General features: G+C 43.9%; 1 protein-coding gene across 4 annotated transcripts in view; it reads right to left on the minus strand.

The window, feature by feature from the left end:
• Sort1 (sortilin 1) overlaps positions 1-23,690 on the minus strand; it is a 74,896-nt gene that overhangs the window by 36,901 nt on the left and 14,305 nt on the right. For all 4 annotated transcript variants that reach the window (XM_052179445.1, XM_052179444.1, XM_052179447.1 and 1 more), the window contains exons 2-4: positions 14,707-14,766; positions 12,988-13,061; positions 767-869 (exon numbers count right to left, since the gene is read on the minus strand). In XM_052179445.1, the coding sequence (XP_052035405.1) occupies positions 767-869; positions 12,988-13,061; positions 14,707-14,766 (237 nt within the window). The remainder of the gene's footprint in view (positions 1-766; positions 870-12,987; positions 13,062-14,706; positions 14,767-23,690) is intronic.

The raw sequence follows: 23,690 nt of genomic DNA on the forward strand, positions 1-23,690 counted from the left end.
ATTTACTACTCCAAGTTTTACACCTATATATTAAAAAAGAAAAAAGATATCTTAAATTGGGCCAATGCACCAAACCTGTGATAATTTTTTTGGACTCTGGTTAGTTTTGAGATATAGTTTCCGCAAAGATTACAGTGTTGTAGGGAATACCTGTTGCAATGCTGACCAACTACCACATATATCTGAAGGGTTTTGTCGCATCTTGGATGTGAATCAGGAAAAAATCCAATTTTTTTATGATCAATGTCAAACTGTATCTAATTTTAAAATATAGCAATATCAAACTAAAGTGCTGCCCTAATTTCATTTCTATGGCTGTGATAAAACACCCAGACAACTCAGGAGAGAGAGGGTTTATTTGGCTTACATTTCCAGATTACAACCCATCATTTCCTGGACAAGAATTTGAAGCAGCTGGTCCCATCCACAGTCAAAAGCAGAGAGTGAATACACGCGTGTGTGCATGCCTACTTCTGCTTGGCATCCTTTCCAGACTTAATTCATGATCCTCTGCCTAAGGAATTGTGCCGCTCACAGTGGACTAGGTCTTCCTGCATCTTAATGCAACCAAGTCAATCTCCCAAAGACAGGCCACAGGCCAATTTGATCTACACAATCTTTCACAGAGGCTCTTCCTGGGTTGTGTCCTGTTGACAATTGAAACTAATCATCACAAACTCAGTACTGAGAACTGCTGGGTCATTCCAACAGTAACATACTTCAGGTTGTGTGGAGCACCAACTTAACACGCAAGAACGAGTCTCACCTTTCCAGAGTTCTCAGGACCAATAGCCATGCCAAACTCCGTCCGAATGAAGGTGTTATTGATGAGATTTGTAATATCCTTAAAGTTCTTTCCATAATCCTCACTGACAGAGAGAGAAGAAAGAAGCATATTTAGAGTGTGGTATGGAGATCTGCTGGGATTTTTAGCCTTTATCCCTCTTTCTTGACTTTCTCAGTCAGAGAGGGGTTAGCCTGAGGGATATTTCACTTCCTCACTTGATAGCTTTCAAGATGTGTGTGTGTGTGTGTGTGTGTGTGTGTGTTGACTTACGTTGAGCCAAGAAGAGAAGAGGGCCTTCCTTGCCTTGAGATTTTTAGGGAACACATTTCCTCCTAGATAAGCCACTTGATGAATGGTCAGCCTTCTTTTAGGCTGGTACTTCTCAGTGGGGTGGTCTGTTCCCCACTCCCACTTGAGGACTACCTAGAGACAGTCTTGGTTATCACAATCCAGACACTGTTTAGGCAAAGCCGGATGCTAACCACACTGCAATGCACAGGGCAGTCCTACAGCAGAGAATCATCTGGCCCCAAATGTTGAATCATCATTGTTGAGAAACCCACAATTGGTGTATGAATATAATGCAAAAAAAAATTACTATTTTTCCACAATGAAAGGGCAACAGAGGTGATTCTAGAATCCCAGAAAAGCAGAGCACACAACAAAAGCTAGACCTGATCCTGAAGCATACCGTTTCTCTGTGTTTAGTTATGAGTCAGCAATCTCCTTGTTACTCAGGCTAGTTAGAACTGAGCTTCTGCTAACTGTAGCCAAAGGGTTCCTAACTAACCTATGAATTCACTTTACTTATGGTAAAGCCAGTGAGTGATCTTGATGCTTTCCTGAGAGAGGTTAACATCTCTAGGCCTAAATTCCTAACTCATGCCTCACCACAGCTACAGCTAGAGAAAGCAAAAGGCCAAATTTAACTCTTGGGTTCCCAGAGTTTTCCCTAAAATTCCATTCCAACAAAGCCTCTGGGACACACTTGAATTCATGTTTAGATCTGTGAGAAATAGCAACAATTTTTTTTTGAGAATAAGAACAACAGAATCAGTAGCTATCTGATAGGTCTAACACTATGCATAATTCTCTTTAACTGATACAGAACACCAAAAATATTTATTAAATTTAAAGGGACTGGATCTGGTGCAGACCTAGGCTGCTCCAGACCTTTGTCAGAGACACTTCTCTAAGCAGTGGGCAGCAGCCGATGCAGACACAGCCAAGTGGCCCAAAGGCTGGCAAGAGACTAAGTGCTCAGCCCTGAAAAGGGCATCTTTATCACCCCGCCCTCTGCCACACCCTCTGCCACGCCTTCTGCCATGCTCAGGGAGGGTGAGAAGAATGTCAAAGCTAGAGGGTGGGGAGGAGCTGAGAAATGCCAGATGGGCGTGGCAATCATGCTCATGATGTTGCACCAGCCCTACAGATGGGGCGATGATCTCCAGGCCCCACCCTGAACTGAGGAGCTACTGGCAACTGGCAGCTGCTGGGGAGAGAAGCATGCTTCTTTGTTGGTTTGTTGGTAAATTTCTCAATATTCCAGTGGATGGCCTCATATCCATGTACATATGGGCAGTAATCATTGGTCTGACTTATCAAAAAACAAAAGAGAAAAGAGGAAGAGGAGAGGGGGGACAGAAGCAGTGGGAGGAAAAGGAAGAAGAGGAAGAGGAGGAGGAGGAAGAAGAGGGTGGAGGAGGAGGAAGAGGGAGGAGAAGGAGAAGAGGAAGAGGGAAGAGGAGGAAGAAGGAGAGGAGGAGGAGGAGGAGGAAGAAGAGGGAGGAGGAGGAGGAAGAGGGAGGAGAAGGAGAAGAGGAAGAGGGAAGAGGAGGAAGAAGGAGAGGAGGAGGAGGAAGTAGGGGGTGGCCCTGGGAGGGATAGAGGGGCTGGAGAGAGTGAATGGGAGGATGTGATCCCCGTATATCTGTATGATATCAAAGAATAACTGATATAAAAAGCTTTAAATCATCTATTGGTGAAGACATTGCAAGCCAGTTTCTCAGCACCAGAAGAAATCTGTGGTAATGTTCACATTTATTATTTAATAAGGCACTACAGATTTTGGGGAAAACCACAACAAATGATCACAAACTGAGGAACATGAAACATGCACAGAGCCAAGGAGACCACTGTGCTGCTCCTGTGATTCACAGGAGATGCAAGGGAGGCAATTTATCAACGCCAAATAGCTAATTAAAGATAACGTTGAAATCACAGTCCAGTTCTTTTAATTCGTAGCCCCAAACTAGAGACAACTTATTTGTGAGGAGTCTTTTTATCTTAATACTTGGGAATCATCATTTCTCTGGCCAAAGTCTCTGCTTGGCAGTAGAAGCTAGAGGCACAAGGAATGATGTGCCTGTTTATGCAGTCTCCAAGGATGATAAAGCAAACCACATTGTCTAAGAGATACTAGGATGACTTTTACACACACACACACACACACACACACACACACACACACACACCACACAACAAACACCCAATTCCTAAATAAATAAGACAAAGAGTGGGTCCTATCCAATAGTTTCCTTTACTGCCCTATCTCCGGCTTTGGAGTACAGGATCTTATCTTCTAGTCAGCTAGCGGCTAGTCAGCTAGAAGCATTGCCAGCTCTGCAGGGCGGACACCATCGACAGCTCAGACATCTGTTGGAGGAGCCTCGGCAGCTTGATTATCTCTGGTTTACAAATCTTCCTTCCTTTACAACATCTCCAGGGAGTCTTCACAAACCTGTTGGCACAACTGCCTGCTTTTTAAGAACCTGGTACAATGAACCTATCCCTGCCCTCCAGAAACACCAGTGAACAAAAACCATTCACAACTATTTTCAGCTACTTCAGCTGTTTAAGCAAGCAGAGAAAATGGACTGAGCTAACCTCTGGGGTTAAGTAGGTTCTGTTGGTATGTTCTATACATCCGCATGAACTGGAAACCAATGAAGCATCCTGAAAATGAAATCTATTTTCTAAACTTCATGTGACAATAAAATTATAAATAGTAACTAAATGATTGCTAACCATGAAAACCCTGTAAAACCATCTGCTTTAGAAATAAGTATTCTTAACAACAATTCTGGTATCAGCCATCTCTGGTTACCAAAAATAAATGGTCATTTTAGTCTATGTCTGTGGTGTGGACATGCTCATGAATGGTTTCAACTCAAGACATCACCAAGGACAACAGTGTGTAGAACAGAAATTATTTAAGCCACGTAGCTATTATAATGGAAAACCATATTCTAGAGGTTGGGGAGCCCAAGATTAAGGCACTAGGGAGTCCATGTTTGGTGAGGCCCAGTTCCTGCCATGTTTATTTGTTTTAATTGGGGTCCTGCTATAAAGCCAGGCTTGAACTCAATGCGAAACACATCCTCCTGCCTCAGTATACTAAGTGTCAATATTATAGACATAGACCATCATACTTGGCTTTAAACCACCATCTATCTTATCATTGTGATCTTGTAGGGCAGAAAGGCTAAGCAGATGTCTGGGAGTGGGAATGGAGTGTGGATGGGGGTCTTTTAAATGATACTAATCCTGTCAGGGCCTTGCTCTCACGCTCTAGATACTTACTACCTAAGGTCCCTCCTCAGGAAGGTCAGGAGCCCCTGCTTAAGGAATGGTGCAGCCCACAGTGGTGGTAGATGGTCTCACCTCACTTAACCATCAAGAAAACACAGGCACGCCAAGGGCAATCCTGATGACAGTCTAGACGACTCTTTAAGACTTTCTTCCTACTGGGCATGATAGTGCATGCCTTTAATTCTTACACTTAGGACAAATCTCTGAAAGTTTGAGCCAGCCTGTCACACATGACAAGTTCTAGGTCAGCCAGGGCTAACAAGTGAGACCCTCTATCAAAATAAGTGAGTAGATAAATAGAGTCTCAGGTAATTCTGCTATATTAGGTTGACAATTTAAAATGATCACAGATCTAAATCAAGTCTGGGTGAGACTCTAGGTACAGTGCATCGTGTGGCAAATGTTTTTGTAGCCATGAGATGAAACAAGTGCTCTCTAAGTATAACGGCTCTGAAGCGCTGCACCGCAGCCTCAGGTAAAAGGCATCCGGCCCACCGAGCCTGTGATCCCTGCCCCGCCCCCACCCCAATTTGAACCTGAAGAAGCCACCTTGATGATCTCTGGATGGTTTCTGGGCTCATTCTTCCTGGTCCTAAGGAATAGTACGCATTAGCTGACTAACTCCAGCCCAAGCCTATCAGATTCAAGAAGTCTAGCTGCCCTCCTCCACCCTTTCCACTTCTCTAGCTGGGTGGCTGGTTAGCTGCTGCATGTGGACACTAATGCCCTTCATCAATGCCTCTTGACCATCTCCGTTACGGTACAATCTTTGGAGTATGGAAGGACTGATGATTTTCTGCTTAAGTTCTTATTCCTTAAATTTTGCTTCATATCTTAACAATTCTGTCTTAAGTCATTTCTCTCCCTTTGCATCTTACTATCTGCTGTCAGGAAGCTGAACTGAGTTCAGCACCTTGCTTAGAAACGCATCAATGTATTTCCAGTTTCTTCCTCACACGTGACTTCCATCCTCCATATACCAGGACATCATCAGGCACACGGCCGAGCCACCGCCTGTGGCACCTTTGCCCTTTCTCCACTGTCCGGTAGCACATGCTTGTCCTGAGACCTCGGCACCCCGGCCTTTGCATCCATATTTTAGCAGTGTCCAGGCTCTCCCAGCATGCAGCTCACACCCGTTCCGCCTCAATCTGGTCCCTAGTGCTTTCACTTATTTTTCAGTGATTAAGTCTACAGATCCTAAAACGAAAGCTGTAAGGCTGATGACTAATTAAAAAATAATTATGGTTTTGTAGTTTTCATTAATTGGAAATGTTTATGTAGTTGGTCTTTATTTCTCACACATTATTTGCAAATGGCCTCTGCATTTAAATTTATTTGTAATTTCAAATTCAATACTCAGGTGCTTTTGTGGCTATCTGCAGACATTTACAGGAAAAAACCAAAACAAAACAAAAAACAAAAAAACAAATGTAACCCATTCTGGCAGTTTGTTTCCAGCAGAAGTAAAACAAGATGAGGACTGGACTGAGACTAGGGCTCTGTGTTGGAGAGCTTGCCTGGAGGTGTGAGACCTGCCACCCTCCCCCAAGCCCACCACCGTGCTCTCCAGCAGTGTCTGCTTTTGTGCTATGAACAAGGATCCTTTCGGAGTGCCAGTGTTACACTGTTGTACTTTTTGCTGGCAATGTGTTATTGCTCTGTGTGTTCTGTTGACATACTGTTGTTTCTAAACACAAAGAAACTTAGCTGTGCCTCAGGCACGCAACATGTGACTTGGTAAACTTCATTTGACTAAGAGTTGTGGTACTGTTGGCCGTAAGTTTAATTCTAACAAAGGGACAACACATATTAATAACATATTTCAAAACAGAAACACAGTGAGACAAGGTTATATATTGATTGGTTGGAAATATTATGAGCAGAGATTTGCAGAAAGCTCACCATCCTGTAGGAGCAATAATTCAGCACTCGCTGGCCCAGCACTTGTTCTTGTTTGGTTTTACTTTTCTTCTGCTTCTTTGAGACAGGGTCTCACTATGCAGCCCTGGCTGGCTGTAACCTTGCTGTATAGAGCAGGTTTGGCTCAAACTCACAGAGACCTGCCTGCCTCTGCCTGCAGAGAACTGGCATCAAAGGTGTGTGCCAATGTGCTCAGTGATTCAGCATGTGTGACAATTTTACAAAACACAACTGTCACAACTAATCTGAACTATTTACATTGAGATTTTCAGTTAAAATATCAGTCAGGGGAATATAGCTTATTAAAATGTGCCAAAAGGATAATGGACCTGAAACAGAAGCCAGGTAAAAAATGCCAGAATTTGAATTCATACTGTTAGCATTTTGTCTAAGCTCCGCCCCACAGTTACCTGGCAACAGCCAGGTGTGCCTGACTCACTATAAAAGGGGCTGCTCGCCCCCTCCTCTCTCTTGCTCCTGCCTTCTTGCTCTCTTGTTCTCCCCGCCCCCCAGGTGCTCATGGCTGGCCTCTACTCTCTCACTGTCTCTACTACCCTCTCAGCTCCCCTCCCCAGGCCCTGAATAAACTCTATTCTACACTATACTGGTGGCTGGTCCCTCAGGGACTAGGTATGCCTCAGCATGGGCCCACCAAAGCACTCCCTTCCCCAATACCTTATCATACATCCACCAATGTGAAATATTGGAAGGAAATTATAGTCCTTCCAAGGAAAATATAGTCCTTCTCTCTTTATCTTTTTATACACACAACACATACTAAACTTAACTCCCATTATTCTAATCTATTATCCCCTTGTCTGATGCAACTTTATGTTTTTAATATTTTGTTATGTTTTGTAATTATTGGGAAAATATATGGTCATGGAAATCATAAAAATATGAATGCAAAAGAGAATAAAGTATAGAAAATAAAGCCACAGAACTGTAAAATAAAGAAAATTTGAGTATCTTGGGCCTGTATTTGTTTTGCTAGCAAGTCTTGAGTATGTAAAATTGAATTGTGTTAAAGGCAATATGTCATTATATATTTCGATGAACTTTGTACATGTGTATATACATATACGCCCACATGCATGTCTGTTGCTTATGACAGTAATCCACTATGTAGCTGGCATTGAACACATGATCCTTCTGCCTTTCCCTATCTGCTGTGATGAAACGAAACTGAGTCTCTCATTTAAAGGCTAGCACAGAGAGCAGTTTCCCTGTCACCCATCCCCTCTTACACAATGAAACCTGTACCGTAAGAGGGGGCATGACACAGCCATCCCACTTAGAGCTGAGTGCATCACAGTCTCCATTCTTTGCGCTCTGACCAGTTATAGGGCTCTGTATGAATTGCCATCTGCTGCTAAAGGACTCCTCCTTGACGAAGCCTGAGAGATGCACTAGTCTACGATTTAACATTAATAGTAAGTCATTAGAAATAGGTTTAATTCTATGTCCACTTAGCAGACTGGTGATTTGAAAATGCTTGGCCCAGGGAGTGGCACTATTAGGACGGATGGCCTCGTTGGAGCATGTGTGGCCTTGTTGGAGGAAGTCTGTCACTGTGGGAGTGGGTTCTGAGACCCTCCTTCTAGCTACTGCTAACTGAGAGCTGCGAAATGAGAGGAAGTTATTTTTCCTTAAGGGGTAGATCAAGTAAGTTCCACTTGATGCCACATACCCAGAATTAATTGGATGAGATGGTTTTGTTGTTGCTGTTTTGCTTTTCTGTTGTTGTTGTTTTGTTTTTGGGTTTTCTTGTTTTGTTTTAATGAGGACACAAAGTTGGGTGTATATGCAATGGGGCATGGATCTGGAAGGAATTGGGAAAGGCAAATGAATATGATCAAAATATAATGTATGAAATTCTCAAAGAATTAACATAAATGTTTTTTAAAGGCTGGTACACAGACTAGAGAGGGAATTCTGCTGTTATCACCTATGACGTGCCTAGTCCTTCAGTAATTCCTTTCCTGGTATCCTTTCCTGGTAGCCTTTCTCTATGGAGGCAGCAGAGACAATTTCCTTGGTGAGCCTTCAAGCCTAACTCTACCTAGCAGGAGGTGCACATTTACCAATCCAGTCATTGGCATCACAATTAAAGCTTTCCTAAACAAAGGCAAGTCAATCAGCTATAATCATAAAAGTTGTGAAAAACAGAAGAGTTGTTAGAGCAGATTCTTCCAGCTTTTATTATATGATTGGGCAACTGAAACCTATTCAGGACCCACTGGGAGTAACCAGCCCCTCCCTTTTCCATTTCTGAAGCAACAGGTGCACTTTGGCTGGCGTGCTCAACAAAGTCATGTCAGGCCAGGCCAGGCCAGGCCGGCCGGCTGGAGAGGCAACAGGGCATATTTACAGTTTCCTCCTAAACTCTGGGACAGGAGACAGAATCTGATGTCATTCCATTCGAGGAGAGAGAATGAATATTCAGGATGACTGGTAAAGGCTATGGCAGCAATATTGCCGAGCCAAAAAGAAAAAGAGCCTTGTTAACATGACACCGTGTCACAAACAAGCAGGCAGCTGGCTAGTAAAGGGTGTGTCAGCAAAGAGGGGTTTCTTTCAAAAATTAGGTGAAAGGCTCGAGTCAGCCTGTGGTTGGTATTAAACAGTGCCTATGACCCTAAGCACAGTACTGAGAAGGAAAAGGGGGGGGGGGTCAGTGCTACGCTGGACTAAGGAACTCATCAGCTCCAACTGCAGCCGCGTGGTTCAAGGACTTTGTAATAAACAAGGCAAACACAGACAAAAAAGTATTAGGCATAAAAGAAAACTGGCAGCCCGGCAGTGGTGGCACATGCCTGTAATCCCAGCACTCTGGGAGGCAGAGGCAGGTGGATTTCTGAGTTCGAGGCCAGCCTGGTCTACAGAGTGAGTTCCAGGACAGCCAGGGCTACACAGTGAAACCCTGTCTCAAAAAAACCAAAAAAGAAAAAAGAAAAAGGAAAAAAAAAGAAAAAAAGAAAAAAAAGAAAAGAAAAGAAAACTGGCTGGAAGCATTATGTATGGAAGACAAGCCAAAGTAGAAAGGGGCGAGAGCTTAATAAACAGCCTTCAAAATATAAAATCATCAATAATCAGAGGTTTCCATTTGCTACTAAAGAATGAACTGGAAAAGAGCATCCCTGCCACAAGACGCATCCTCGAAAAGGTCGGTTCAGCATAAGACTCGCTACATTTTAACTAGCTGTCCAAAAGAGTAACAAGTAAGTAAACTGTGTCAGTCTGACAAAAATGAGAGTAACTAGCATACCCACTAGCAGATACCCAGGGCACAGGGACTTGTGAAGCCGCCTCTGCATCAACAGAGTAGAGGAGGAATTCAGGGGCAATCACTTCATACCATGCATCATGGAAGACTTTCCACTCATTTTGTTAACCAGGGCAGCAGTGCAAGTCGCTGCCTAGCTTTACACCAAGCTCTGTTACTCCATGCCAAGCACGACAGAGTCGTCACTTCATGGTAACTCTGAGTGAGCACTGCTATCATCCTCCTTTAAAATTAACAGAAAGTCTTAGTGTTGTGTTTTATAAAAACAAAGAGAGAAGGAATATGTCTGGCGTAGGTGTGGTAAGGCATAGGGGAAGGGGGAGCCTCTGTGGGCTCATGCTGAGGCATCCCTTCCCCATGAGGAACCAGCCACAAGACAGCATAGTATAGAATTGTTTATTTGGTGCAGGGGAAGGGAGCTGAGAGAGTAGTAGACACAGACAGGCAGAGAGAGAAATCCCGAGTAGAGGCTGGCTGTGAGCACGTGGAGAGGGAGGGAAGGGAATGGGAAAAAAGTGGGAGTGGGAAGAAAGGACAGCGCTAGAGCAAGAGAGAGAGGAGGGGTGAGCAGCCCCTTTCAGAGTGAGTCAGGCACACCTAGCTGTTGCCAGGTAACGGTGGGGCAGACCCTAGACAAAATGCTAACACTAAGGAGACTGCATGACTTGTTTGTTGTAGTAAATATCAATATTAATAGGTGGTTTCTATCCCACCTTCTATCCTTCAGTTCCTAGATAAAAGACACAACCCTTTTGTATTTATAATAAGCCTCAGACAGCGCTAGAGCTGGGTAGATATCAACCCTCTGTACTATTATGACTACTTCCCAGCCAATAACCCAGAGATATGATATCATGGTTTGAATATGCTTGGCCCAGGGAGTGACACTATTTAGAGGTGTGGCCTTGTTGGAGGTGTGTCACTGTGGGTGTGGGCTTTAAGACCATCCTAGCTCCCTGGGAGTTAGTATTCTCTTAGCAGCAGCCTTCAGATGAAGACATAGAACTCTTCAGCTCTGCCTTCACTATGCCTGCCTGGATGCTGCCATGCGCCCACCTTGATGATAATGGACTGAACCTCTGAAACTGTAAGCCAGCCCCAATTAAATGTTGTCCTTATAAGAGTTGCCTTGGCCATGGTATTCGTTCATAGCAGGAAAACCCTGACTAAGACATATGCCTTGCCATGTTCTGCCTGGGCAGCTCTTACTCCAACTGCCAGCTCTCATGGCCATTTTTTTAATGATTCATCTACCCCATGGTCTCTCCTCCTCTCCTCTCCCCTCCCCTCCCCTCCCCTCCCCTCCCCTCTCTCCTCTCCTCCCCCCTCCCCTCTTCTCTCTCTCTCTCTCTCTCTCTCTCTCTCTCTCTCTCTCTCTCTCTCTCTCTCTCTCTCTCCCCACCCCCTTCTGTGGTCCTCCCCTAGACTCCAAGCTGGGAACCAAAGCTCCACTTACCTCTCTTCTACCCAGCTATAGGCTGTGGGCATCTTTATCCAACCAATAGTTTAAAACTAAGGAGCAAGGTTACATAGCATCACTTGGTCTATGTGAGGATCGCCCATCCCTGGGGACAACTGGCCTTGGGAGCCAGTATTTAGCATTGCAATACACAGCAACAGACCAGACCTCAACACTTGTTCAAGTTCATTCTATTTGCAAATGACAGTGCAGAGGTCCAACCCCTGGCTTGCCTGCTAGCAACTAAAACTTGGCAACCCTTTGCTGTCTATGTGTTTCCCAAGATGATACAGCTGCATGGGAGAAAATCAAGGAAAACTAAATAAACTAAGATGACACTCTGCATACTCAGTGTTCTTCCAAATGCGTTATATTTTAGGATTTCCAAATGCGTTATAGGCCGGGAGGTAGTGGCACACGCCTTTAATCCCAGCACTTGGGAGGCAGAGGCAGGCAGATTTCTGAGCTCGAGGCTAGCCTGGTCTACAAAGTGAGTTCCAGGACAGCCAGGGATACACAGAGAAACCCTGTCTCGGAAAAAAAAAAATCCAAATGTGTTATAATATGATGCTAACACTTCAGGACTGAAAGATAAGCTGGTGAGGAAGAGCGTACTGCGGAAGAGTTCATTAGAGCAAGGATGCTAAACAAGCAAGGAGCTAGAAACAGGTGTGAAAGTCAATGTACGAAGTTCTAAATATATCTTTTCCTTCCCAAATAGGAGACTTTTCATCTAGCTGGGATTATTTAACTGCTGTTCTAATCACATAAAAAATGGCGCCTTCTATGGGCCTTTTTAATACCCAGACTATAATATACTGACAATCTATAAGAAACAAGGAAAACCACATTCTTGGTATAAAAACTCACAGAAGTCAAGGCATCCACTCCTCATCCATCCATTTGTTCATTCGGCTAACACTTCTGCCTGCCCACTCTGTGTTAATAACTTGGCCAGCAGCTACAGAGTCTCCAGTGAGTGCAGTGCCAGGCCTTCATGAGGCTTGGGCAGTTCCGACATGTGACTTCTCCTTGGCCTACAGGAGTCCTTGCTTATTTTAAGCCAGCATTGCTGTGCTGAATAGAGAGCTCTGGCTCCAGGCCCCTGGGCAGAAGTCAAAGATAAAGATCACACGTGCTGGAAGAGGGAAGTGGGGTTGGGGCGGTTCAGAGCTTCAGCTCCAGCTTGCTGCACCTGGGCCAAGACCAGCTGCAGAGCAGTCAAGGGAAGAACTGTTACAGCCCAGCAGGACGCCCCTGGCTCCTGGGCCAGCTCTGGAAGAGCTGCTGGGATTCTGTGATTCATTTAGGCCCCCTGGGAGGAGATGGGATAGATATGCAGGATAAAGAAGATAACGACTTACTGAAGAGTGTGAGCAGCTCTGGATCCTGCTGCGGAAAAGAGCCTACTACTCCAGTTGCAGAAGACACAGATGTCATGACACAGGTTCCCACCCTCATCCCCTAGTGTGAACTGTAGCAACGAGGTAGACTACAGCAGGGTGATCTAAAACGCCCTTCTTATGCAGAAATGTCCATGCACCATCATAAAAATAAACCATTTAGACTCCAAAACATTAGATAAAAGATTGATGGAAAAAATCTTAAAATAGCTATTCATAGCATATAGATGCAGAAAAACCACATGGCCTTCCTGTCAGTAGAAATCCATGAAATCACCACAGGCATACGCGCCTGTAGACTCCTCCTTTACCTCGTGTTACTCCACCTCTCTGCAGGGCAACCTCCTCTCCTTCCAGCTAAGTCCCTTCTCATTTTTCTTAAGGTTGCTAAATTGTCATCCAAATATGGGCTGAGCATCACAGACTGCTGGAATTCTAAGATCAAAATTAACTGTTGAACTACTGTGACCAGAAAAGGAAGAACCTCCGGCCCTGTGTGGCCTGGTCAAATGTCCCTGGGATGTGTTATCTTTCTCACCTTCGATATAACTTGGACTGTCCAAAACTCACAATTACCAGTGGCACTTGGAAAGTAGTCAGGACGAGAATAACCTGGAGGGGACAAGAGCACTCTGTTGATAAGAGATGAGAGACAGGGCAACCACATGCTGACAGACGATGACAATAAGCTGTATTTCAAAGCCCAGTGACAGCTCTGCTTTCTAGAAGCCTGTAATGTAACATATCTGAAATCTAGGAAGGGCCAAGGAGCATGAGTCTGTGAGGATCTCAAAGTTCCCAGCTCCTTCAAGTTGCTTCAAGTCACTGCTTACACCTGAAGCAGTGAGTCAGAGATGCTCAAATACACATAATGAAAGAGTCATCTACTTTATATCTATATGAGCAAAAAAAAATAATAATAATAATTCTCTTTTTTTTTTTTTGCCCCCAGAGGTTAGCAGCTCACATATGTCTGGGCATCTTCTCCTTCAGTTGCTAGTTCTCCGTAATATTCATTTTGTGAACAATTATTTTCTATGCAAAAATATACATGAGGAAAAAAACCTAGAGAGTCTCAAAAATCTATACAATAAGGAATCTTAGCTAGGCATGGTGTTCCAACACCTGCAATCCTAGCGAAGTGGGCGGAGGTAGGAGGATCGGGAGGAAGGAGGGTCAGGAGTTCAAGGCCAACTTGGCCATGCGGTTCAATTAAGCCAGCCAGGCTACTTAAGACTGTGTCTCTGGGGGAAAAACAAAACAAAACTTAGAGTTGCCAAGGATCTTGGCTAAGTGAATAAAGAATAGAAATTAGGGCATATGTCAAAATTGAGAAAAACTAATACAGACTTAAGAAAACTCTACTGGGAAGTTTAAAGGGTAATTATAAGAAACAACTTTGTTTTGCTTATGCATGTATGTATATATTAGAGTTCATGTGTCTGTCCATGTCTATCCACATGAGTATGTGTGCATATATACATGTGTAGAGGCAACAAGTCAATTTTGGTATCTTCTTCCATTGCTCTTCACCATATTCTTTGAGATTGGTCTTCTCATGAACTTGGCCATTCCTGACTAAACAACAGGAGCTGGCCAGCGAATTCTAGGGTCTTCCTACCTCTGCTTCACCAGCGGTATAATTACAAGCACCCATCTGCTTGTTTTTAATTTTATTTTAAATGATGTGTGTATGTGTGCCTGTTGGGTATTTGAATACAGATAACTCAGAGGACGAGGACATTGGATCTCCTAGAACTGAAGTCACAGGGGATTGGAAGCCTGCTGACGTGGGTGCTACAAATGGAGCAGGTCCTCTGTAAGAACACAAGTGTGTTTCTTACTGCTAGGCCATCTTTCCAACCCATGTATGGTTCCTACATGTGTGTCAGGGATCCAAACTCACATCCCATGCTTGCCCATCAGGTATAGAGCCAGAGCTGTGCGTCTGTCGGCTTCTGGTATCATTACCATGTACCTCACACCAACATAGGCACTAATGGAACACCTACCAACCATCCTCCACCCCACCCTGCACCTTACCCAGCAGGGTAACAGTAATATGAAGACTGCTTCCAACTGGTTCCCAGTGCTAAAGCACAGCCAAAACAATAATTTCCTGAAAGTTTGTCCTGAAAACATGTATTTTCTGTGACTAAGGTTGAAAACCCTTTCAGAAAATAATGATCTGTACAGTGTCTACCTGTTCCAAAGTCCATCATCTTGCTAGACTAAAAGAGTTTAGAATATTACTTACCCCAGTGCTGTCTCCAACCCAGGACAAGGACACTGAGCCACTGAGGTCATCAAAGACATGCTATCAGAGAAAAGGAAATGAAATTCATTTAGACATGCCATCCACTCCTTTTCCACCGTTGACCCTTTATTGCCTTTTTACATTTATTATTTTGAGAATGCCATCCCTGAGCACTGTAGTTACATCATTACCATTTCATACTCTGCCCTCTCCGACGCCTCCTGTTCTCTCCCTCCCAACCTCACAACTTCAACTTCTTTAGATGTGAATGTGTGTGCGCACATGCCCAAGACACACACACACACACACACACACATACACACACGGGGTTGGGGGGAGAGACCAGGGAGCACTGCTGAGTCCATTTTGCTGCTAGATAACTGGCCGTGGAGTGCCCAGCCCTAGCTGATACATCTACAACACAAACACAAACCTCAGGCTCATGCAATATCACACAAGAGGGAATAGAAAGAGTCAAAGAGCCAGAGGACCAGGATATTTGCTACAAGACAGTATCCTCTCTATAGGACAAGGAGTTGCACCACAAAATCTTAACAATATGTCCACCTAAGCAAGGCCTCCACGGTGACAACACTAGAAGTCTCACAGGGCTCCATCTCTAGAGGAGGAGCTGCTAGAAAACAGAGAAGTCTTCCCCAGGGACGCGCTCTCTGACACGTTAGCCAATCCTTCAGTACTCTTCTGTGCAATTAAGTTCATAATTAGAAGGGGACAAGATTCCCACAATCAAATTTGGGAGCGATGGGATTTAGCTACTTCATCCAAATCACAGATGACTTAGAAATTTAAATTCTCTCATAAAAGTAAACCAAGCAGATGAGTTATCTTCACTGCTCCAGATGGGAGATGGGGAAGTCTAATTGCTTTCTCAAACAGAACTAAATATAAAGACACAGCAAAGTATTCTTAGTGTGCTTTAAAACAAGAGATCAGAGCCCACACTGACAGACATAATTATAATCCAATCGGCATAATTGAAGTTTCGCTAAGCAGCCTTCACAGCGCGGCTGAATAGTTAGAGGTCGGGTTCCTCCTGCTTCCAAGCAGAACTGCTAAAATGGCGGGAGGCAGAAGCAAGGAGTGAATGGCTTCGTTTTGTCTGTCTAGTCAACAATCACAGAGATTAATAATAAACCTATCAGAGCTCCACTGGGAATTGGGAAACAAAACAGAGAAAGATGGTATATTACATCTAAAACCCAGAGCACATACAAAAAGTGACAGTCATCTCTGCAGAATGTTTTCCACCCAAATATTTCTATTTTCTATTTATTTATTTACTTTTTTTTTTTTTTTTTTGAGACAGGATTTCTCTGTGTAGCCCTGACTGTCCTGGAATTTGCTCTGTAGACCAGGCTGGCCTTAAACTCATAAAAGATCCACCTGTCTCTGCCTCCTGGTGGTAGGATTAAAGGTGTGTACCCTGCCCATATTTATACCTTATATTTGTAAAATAATATGCTCATCACAGAAAATGTAAACAATATGAGGAAGTACAATAAAGGAAATAAAAGCCATTCATAATTCAGCATACAGAGATAGTCCAGGTTAATGTTTAATCTTCTAGCCTTCATCACTTATCAAACTAATAAAATAATTCAACAGAGGCGCTATTATTTGAAAAGACTTCTCAGTGTACAGAAATTATGTGATATATGTATATATATATGTATGTGTATGTGTGTATATGTGTATGTATATATATATATATACATACACGTGTATGTATGTGTATGTATGTATGTGTATGTATATGTGTATGTCTATGTGTATACGTATATGTATATGTATGTATGTATATATGCATTAACAGCAAAAATGAAGGGCCTTCCTTTTCCCTGGACACATGGCACTACCCAAGCTACTTTAGAGTAGCTCAGTATGCTCTTCTACAAATGTCATTGGTCATGCCTTTTCTTAGGAAGACATGCATCTCCTGCTCCCCTGCTGCACCCTGAACACGTCCAGCCCTCCCACGGGAGCGCCCATCTCCGGCAGAGCAGGAGTTTTGTATTCCCTGGTGTTCTCTGTGCACACTCGATGAGCATGTGCTGAAAATGATTATACACATCCTTCCCAAACCACAGCTCCCATCTCAAAATAGAGTCTGCCTATAAATGGTCTGGTGCCGGCTACTTGGTCACTCAAGTCACCAATCCCAATAGAGAAGCTGGAGGGGAAAGAACTCTGAACACAAACTGCTTCACTTATCTCCTAATTTTCTCTGTGGTCCTCCTGACTGGAGCTTCGGAGTCTGTCTGTGCTATTTCCCTTCTGGATGGAAGTGCCTTTGAGGTCAAAAGACCCTCTGAATGTTCTCCATAAATAGTGCTAGCGCGGCACACAGGGCTTGCTCAGTAAATGCTGGTTAAGGCTCAGAAGCACAGGGTGGGCTGGAATCCTCTGAGGGACAGAAGGGCCATTCATACATGGACCTGCTGAGCATCAGAGGAACAGTGGGCTGCTGGAGAACCAGAAGCTTACAGAGCGGCACACCCGTGCGCCTCAGCTGTCGCCCACAGAGCACGACCGCATGTTCTCTTGGGAAACAAGATAGTACCTGAAATTAAAGCGATGAGTCACCTGAAGAGGAACAGGGCTAGCCAGAGCTACCACACATACTGGTCATTACCTAAACATGAGGCTTGTGTTTTGTTTGTTTCCTAGAGGGGGTCTGGTTGTAACAACTGACTAGGAAAAATGAAAAGTGCCACTAACCACCACATTGGAGTTTGTGTTTGTCTTCATCAGACAGTAGTAGCATTGTTACTTTGAGACAACCAGGACCCGAACTTTGCATTTTTTTTATACAATTCTCTGCACACGTGACTCAGTCCACAAACACACATTACCCATATCTTACTGCTCAGTCTGGGAACAAGGGTTATTGGATGCCACCTCAGCTCCATCTAAACAACTAAAATGGGAATTGACCTAGCTTATTTTAAGAGCTCCCTTGAAAGCATAGGCCAGACTTATTAGCTATAATGGTGGTTTTCTGTTACCCTTGACCTCCTGCTCCACCCTTCCCATTAACCATTTAACACTTGCTTTTGAAAATGTACAAGCTCATCAGAACTCACCTACCTACATAAGATGTGACTCATGGGTCGTATTTCATACTCTAAAATACCTATTACCTTCTGAAGCTAAAAGAGAAAAATGAAATCAGATCAGACAGCATGACAGGAGCTCAAGCAGGAAAAATAAAGTTGACTTGGAAAGGAGGCAAATCCCTGAGATTAAAAGCTCTGGTGGTTAAATCTTGTAAACTTAACATGAATTAGAAACACGCGGGAAGAGAAGAGGGACCCTGATGGAAGAGACGCATGGATCAGAGTGGCCATGGGTGGGCGTGTGGGGGCATCTTTGTGACTGTTAATTGATGGAGGAGGGCTTAGCTTACTGGGGGTGACACCACCCCTGAGCATCACCTCAGGTGACAGGTGGGCCTGTTATACGAGAAAGGGAGCTGGATGTGGGCTGCTTCCAGTCTTCAAGCTCTCGGCCCGGATTCCTGCATTCTATTCTCTGAATCATAGGCTATGGACTGTAAGATGAAAGAAACCCTTTCCGCCCCCTTTTGCTTTTTTTGGTTGTTTTAGCTTGCAACAAAAAACAAACTAGGGTAGGCAGCAAGAGTACAGAGTCAATCCCACCCCTTCATAGGAAGAAACACAATGTCAAGGAAAGGCTGCACAGCTTGGCTCCAGCGAGGGAACAACTCACTGCTGTGAGCAAAAGGCCACAGATTCTAATCTGATCAGTTATCCAGGGTGTGTGTGCGTGTGTGCGTGTGTGCATGTGTGTGTGTGTGTGTGAGTGCGCATGTATGTGTGTGTAAAATGAGTATGTATGTGTGCTATATAAATATGTTTGTGTATGTGTGTTATATGAATGTGTATTGTATGAATATGCATGTGTGCCTTCTGAATGTGTATTATGTATGTATGTGTGTCATATGAATATGTGTGTGTGTGTTTGTATACCTTCATGCGTACGCATGTACAGAGTACAGAGGTTGTCTCTCCCAATCTGTCTCCATCTTATTCCCCTCAGTGCCTTGTCACTGGGTCTGAAGCACATCTGGTGCAGAGATGGAGCCTCTATGTTTTAACAACTGACATATACAGTTGTGTGGGAAACACTCAGCAACTATGGAATCCATTTTCTTGTTTTTAGACAGGGTCTCACTGTGTGGATCTGGGGCCTTGAACTCAGTTTGTGAACCTCTGGTCTTGACCTCGCAGAGACCCACCTGCCTCTGGCCTAGTGCTGGAATTAAAGGTGCGCACCAACATGGCTAGCCAATCCGTTTTCATTAAGAACTATTTGAGAAGCCCTAAAAGGAGGAAGAAGTGAAAACCAAGGCCAGATCTATTTAATTTCCTGACAGTGACAGCGAGGAAGGGATACGGTATCTTTGCTCTTAAAGGGGCTTTCTGCTTCCAGCTAGTAAGTTGAGAGGTGCGTTTACCCTCCCACGAAACCTCCGAAGAAACTCAGACTATGAGAAATAAGTTTTCTAGCGACCACACATCAGGAGGAGAACAATGACCAACCCACAGGAGGAGATGAGCAGAGGATCCTACAAAGTCCACAGCTCACTCCCCGGGATTTCAGGGTCACTGTGTTAGAAAGGGAAAGGATGCTGAACCCAGAGTTTCCCGAATTGAAGAAATGAGACTGGAAGTGCCTGGAAAGCAGAAGCTATGCTGATGTGGGGACGCTGAGGGCGGAGTTTACGAGTTAGAGGACCAGAGGAGAGGGAAGCACGGAAGGAGACTCCAGAGGAGCTGTGGTGCTTTGACTCCATCTCTGAGAGCTCTTGGAGAAGACAGCAATGCAAGAGGCCCGTGATGGCATTAGCGGCTAGCTCCCTAAGAAGACGGAGAGCTTGCAAGCCGATGCTGCACTCGCTCTGTGTTGTCATTCCATGGTGACGTCAGCATGCTGCAATGGAGCAAGAAGCAGTCACCAGGTGCCTTTGTGCGCCCTAGGACCCTCAACTGTGAGCTGGATACACATCTGTTCTCTATGACTTATCCAGGCTGTGGCATTGAGCTAAAGGGTTCCCAGCCAGCCAGCCGAGCCCTTGCTGAAGACTGATCAGTACACAAACCTGTGAGGAAAATGCCAGAGAGCAGGGAGTCAGCTGTAAGGCCTGGAGAGGAGTGTCTGGACCCCACAGGAAGCACCAAGTCTTGGTCTCCAGAATCAAGAGAATAACTTCACATGGCAAGGGGACTAAGCACTTAGAAAACATTACTATAGTATGTAGAGAAAACTGTGTCCCAGAGCAAAGTTTAAGATATTTACAGGGACAACAAGGTATCTTGGTAGATATAGAAACACTTACCCCCCAGTCATGGAGACTGAAATCAATCCCTGGGACCCTCATTCTGGAAGGAGAGAAGGTACTCCCCACAAGCTGTCCTCTGATTTCCACACATGAACGTGTAGTCATACACATGAATAAATAAATAATTTTTAATTAGAAAAGAATATTTATAATACAAAAATGCCTAAGTCCCATCAAGATAAAATTCACAATATTCTGGGCTGGAGGGATGGTTCATCGGTTAAGAGCTTATACTCCTCTTTCAGAGGACCCAAGTTTGAATCCCAGCCCCAATGTCAGATGGTTTGCAACCACCGATAACTCTAACTCAAGGGGAATTTCATGCCTCTAGCCTCTGTGGGAACCCTCTACCCCCCTCTCTGTCTCTGTCTCTCTCTCTGTCTGTCTCTCTCTCTTTGTCTCTCTCTCACACACACACATACCACACACTCACACACAGAATTAAAAATTATAAAAATAAATCTTAAAAAAAAAATCACAGTATCCAAGATTCAATAAAAAATTTCCAGGCATATAAAGAGCAAGAAAACATAACCAATAATGAAAAGAAAAATCAAAATTACCCAGAAGTATAATTAGCATATATGACATCAAAACAGTTATAGCTATACTCCAGATGCTCAAGAATTAGAGAACAGGTTGACAGTGTTAAGTAAAGACACAAAAGATGTATTTAAACACACACATCTGCTGACTGTGACGGGACAAGCCTGTGATTCTAGCACCTGGGAGATGAGGGCAGAAGCGTCTCAAGTTTGAAGTCATCCTGTACTACATAGGAAGGCATGTCTAACAAAAGAAAAGAGGTACAAAGTAAGAGAGAAAAAAGGAGGAGCTAGATGTGTAGAAATGAGAATTACCAGGGATACAATAAAACATAACCCAGGCATAATCAAACCGACGAGCTTAGGGGCCTTGAGGAGATATCAGTGCGGCCTGACAGAAGTGAGAACGAAGAGACAGCAGAGCAAGGTAGACAAGGAGAGAGCAGCACTTCGCTGTCAGCAATGTCGAGCCTTCTAACAGGCAGACAGACAGACACACAGACACACTCAGCATGCAGAGAAGGTTTGGAGTGCGGGGGGGGGGGGGCTAGGAAAAGAAAGGAAGAAAGGAAGGGAGGAAGGGAGAGAGGGAGGGAGGGAGGGGAAGGGAGGGAGAGAGGGAGGGAGGGGGGGGAGGGAGGGATAAAGGGGGAGCAAGCCCCAAATGTAATCCCAGCATACAAGAGGCAGAGACAGGCAGGCTTCTATGAGCTCCAGGCCAGCCAGGGTTACATAGCAAGACCCTGTCTCAGAAACCAAACAAATTCTTTCATTTTGATTAAAGTTATAAAACCAGATATCAGAGAATATCACAAACCCTCAGCAAACAGGATACGAGACAGGAAGTACATCACACCTCATCATTCCCACACTATCTAATGCATCTGAGAAGAAGTCTTCAAAACGTCAGCACACGAAGGAACAAAGAATGGCAATGTTTTTTTGTTCTGAAGAACAAGGCAACTCAAAAGCTAGCGTGGATCCAGCACCTGTAGCCCCAATCCAAACCCTCCTATAATCTGAGATATGTCTATTTGAGACAGGTTCTTGATACAATCCAAGTCGGCCTTGAGCTCATGCATCTCTTGCCATGGCCTGAGGAGTGGGGTCATGGCAGGTACAGTTTGTCCAGCGTGGGTGTTTCCTTTTCAAGTTACAACGAAAGGGACTGAACCAGTGGAAAGATATGAAAGAAGCTAAGTGCAATCTTTATGAAAAAAAACAAAAAACGAAAACAAAAACCAAAGGCTATTGTAGTCCATAGCTACTGACACTCAACGCGATCTCTTTCCAGGTATTACTTTCATGGCTCTTATGGTCATTTTTTTGTATTAAGATTATTCACATACTTGTGCACTTTTCAAGTTACTTTTGTTTGTTGTTGTGATTCAGTGCTGGGTATCTGACAGAGGGCCTTGTCTGTGTGAGTATTCTGCACAGAGCTACACCCTCTGCTCTATGTCATGAATTCTTAATGGCAGACATCACAGTGTGGTACAGATGAAGATCTGTATGCACAGACGTAAGACCTTACAGACAGAAGTGGGAACAGATGGCACCAGGCATTGCACAGGTGGAACCCACAGGAACACACACGCAAATGTAAGCCTTCTGAACACCTTCCAAGGGTACCTGTGAGGGTTAATCTTGATTAGCAACCTGATGGGATTTGGCATCAGCAAGGCAACAAATCTCCTGGTCTTCTCTTTGAGGCATCTCTAGAGCTGGCTACTACAGCTGTGGGAGGCACCATTTCCTGCACTTGAGGCTGGAGGAATCGCCAGGGGAAGCAAGCAGAGTGCCCACACTCTTCTCTCTCTGCCTCCTGACTGGTGTGCAGTGTGATCAAGTTCCTGCCACCCACACTTCCCCCTCGCGGTGGGAGTGCACCCGCCGACCGGGAGGAATCTTTTCTAAGTTGCTCTGGAAGGCATTCTGGGAGCAACAAGACAAGTAACCGAAGCAGACACTACAAGGAAAATGGTATTAATGTCACCGAGTAGAGCTAAGTGCACAGTGAATGCTAATAAACACTCGCTAAAATAATCCCAGGGTCAAAATTAATCAAAGTTAAGTTTAAAACAGAAAAAAAAGAATAGAAACACAACACAAAAGGGAAAAATGTCCAATGCTTGAGAATAGTATTTCGTCTTGAAAGACCCAAAGAACATTAAGATGAGGTCATGAATAACTTATCAGCCAGCAGTATAAAGAGCTGAAAATAATCAACTCACTGACCTGCTTATTCTAATCAAGAAAGAATTTTATATATAATATATAATAATAACATATACATACATACATATAGAGAGAGGAGGGAGGAAAAGAGAGAGAGAATAAAGCTTTGTGGCTAGAAAAAAAATCCCTCAAAGACAGAATAATTCTTTTACTACAATTCAGTATTTCTAGTAAATATTCTAGAAGTAAAATCCCAAACTACGTAATAACATTTAGGATTAGGAAGGCCAACAAACAGAAAAATGAATGAGTGTCTATCACAAGCAGTAACCAAAGAAAAAAGAAAAAAAAGATGTCATGGCCACTTGCTGGTTCCCACCTGTGACAACACTCTGGGGTCTGAGGCTGAAGGAACTAGTTCAAAGCCAGCTCCAGTTAAGTAACAAGACCCTGAGCGCTGATTTTTTTTCTTTTAAGTTACAATGTGAGCTGTACACAAGTCCCTAAAACACTGGGGGACATCCTGTTCTGGTAGACAACAGGTTCTCAGTCTAACCTAGAATCCTGAAGAGGTAAATAACTCACCACAAAGAGCACAGGCGCTGCTGGGGCAACCAAATATATGTAACACAAGGAGACCAGAATTAAAAAAAAAAAAATAAAACTTTGTAAATATGCTGTTTCTCTATTAACAGGCCAAAACCAGTATCCAAAGGAAACAGAAAACCAGTTTGATTCTTTTAGGAGCAAATGAACATGAAATGACCACAGCTTCCAGAGAGAGTTATTAGTGTCCTGTCCCTGCTCCTGGCCTAGGGACAGAGATGATAGATCAATGGACAAAAGGGGAAGCAATAAGGACAAGATTTCTTTCAGCA

Source organism: Apodemus sylvaticus, chromosome 4 (assembly GCF_947179515.1).
Source record: "Apodemus sylvaticus chromosome 4, mApoSyl1.1, whole genome shotgun sequence".
Taxonomy (NCBI): domain Eukaryota; kingdom Metazoa; phylum Chordata; class Mammalia; order Rodentia; family Muridae; genus Apodemus; species Apodemus sylvaticus.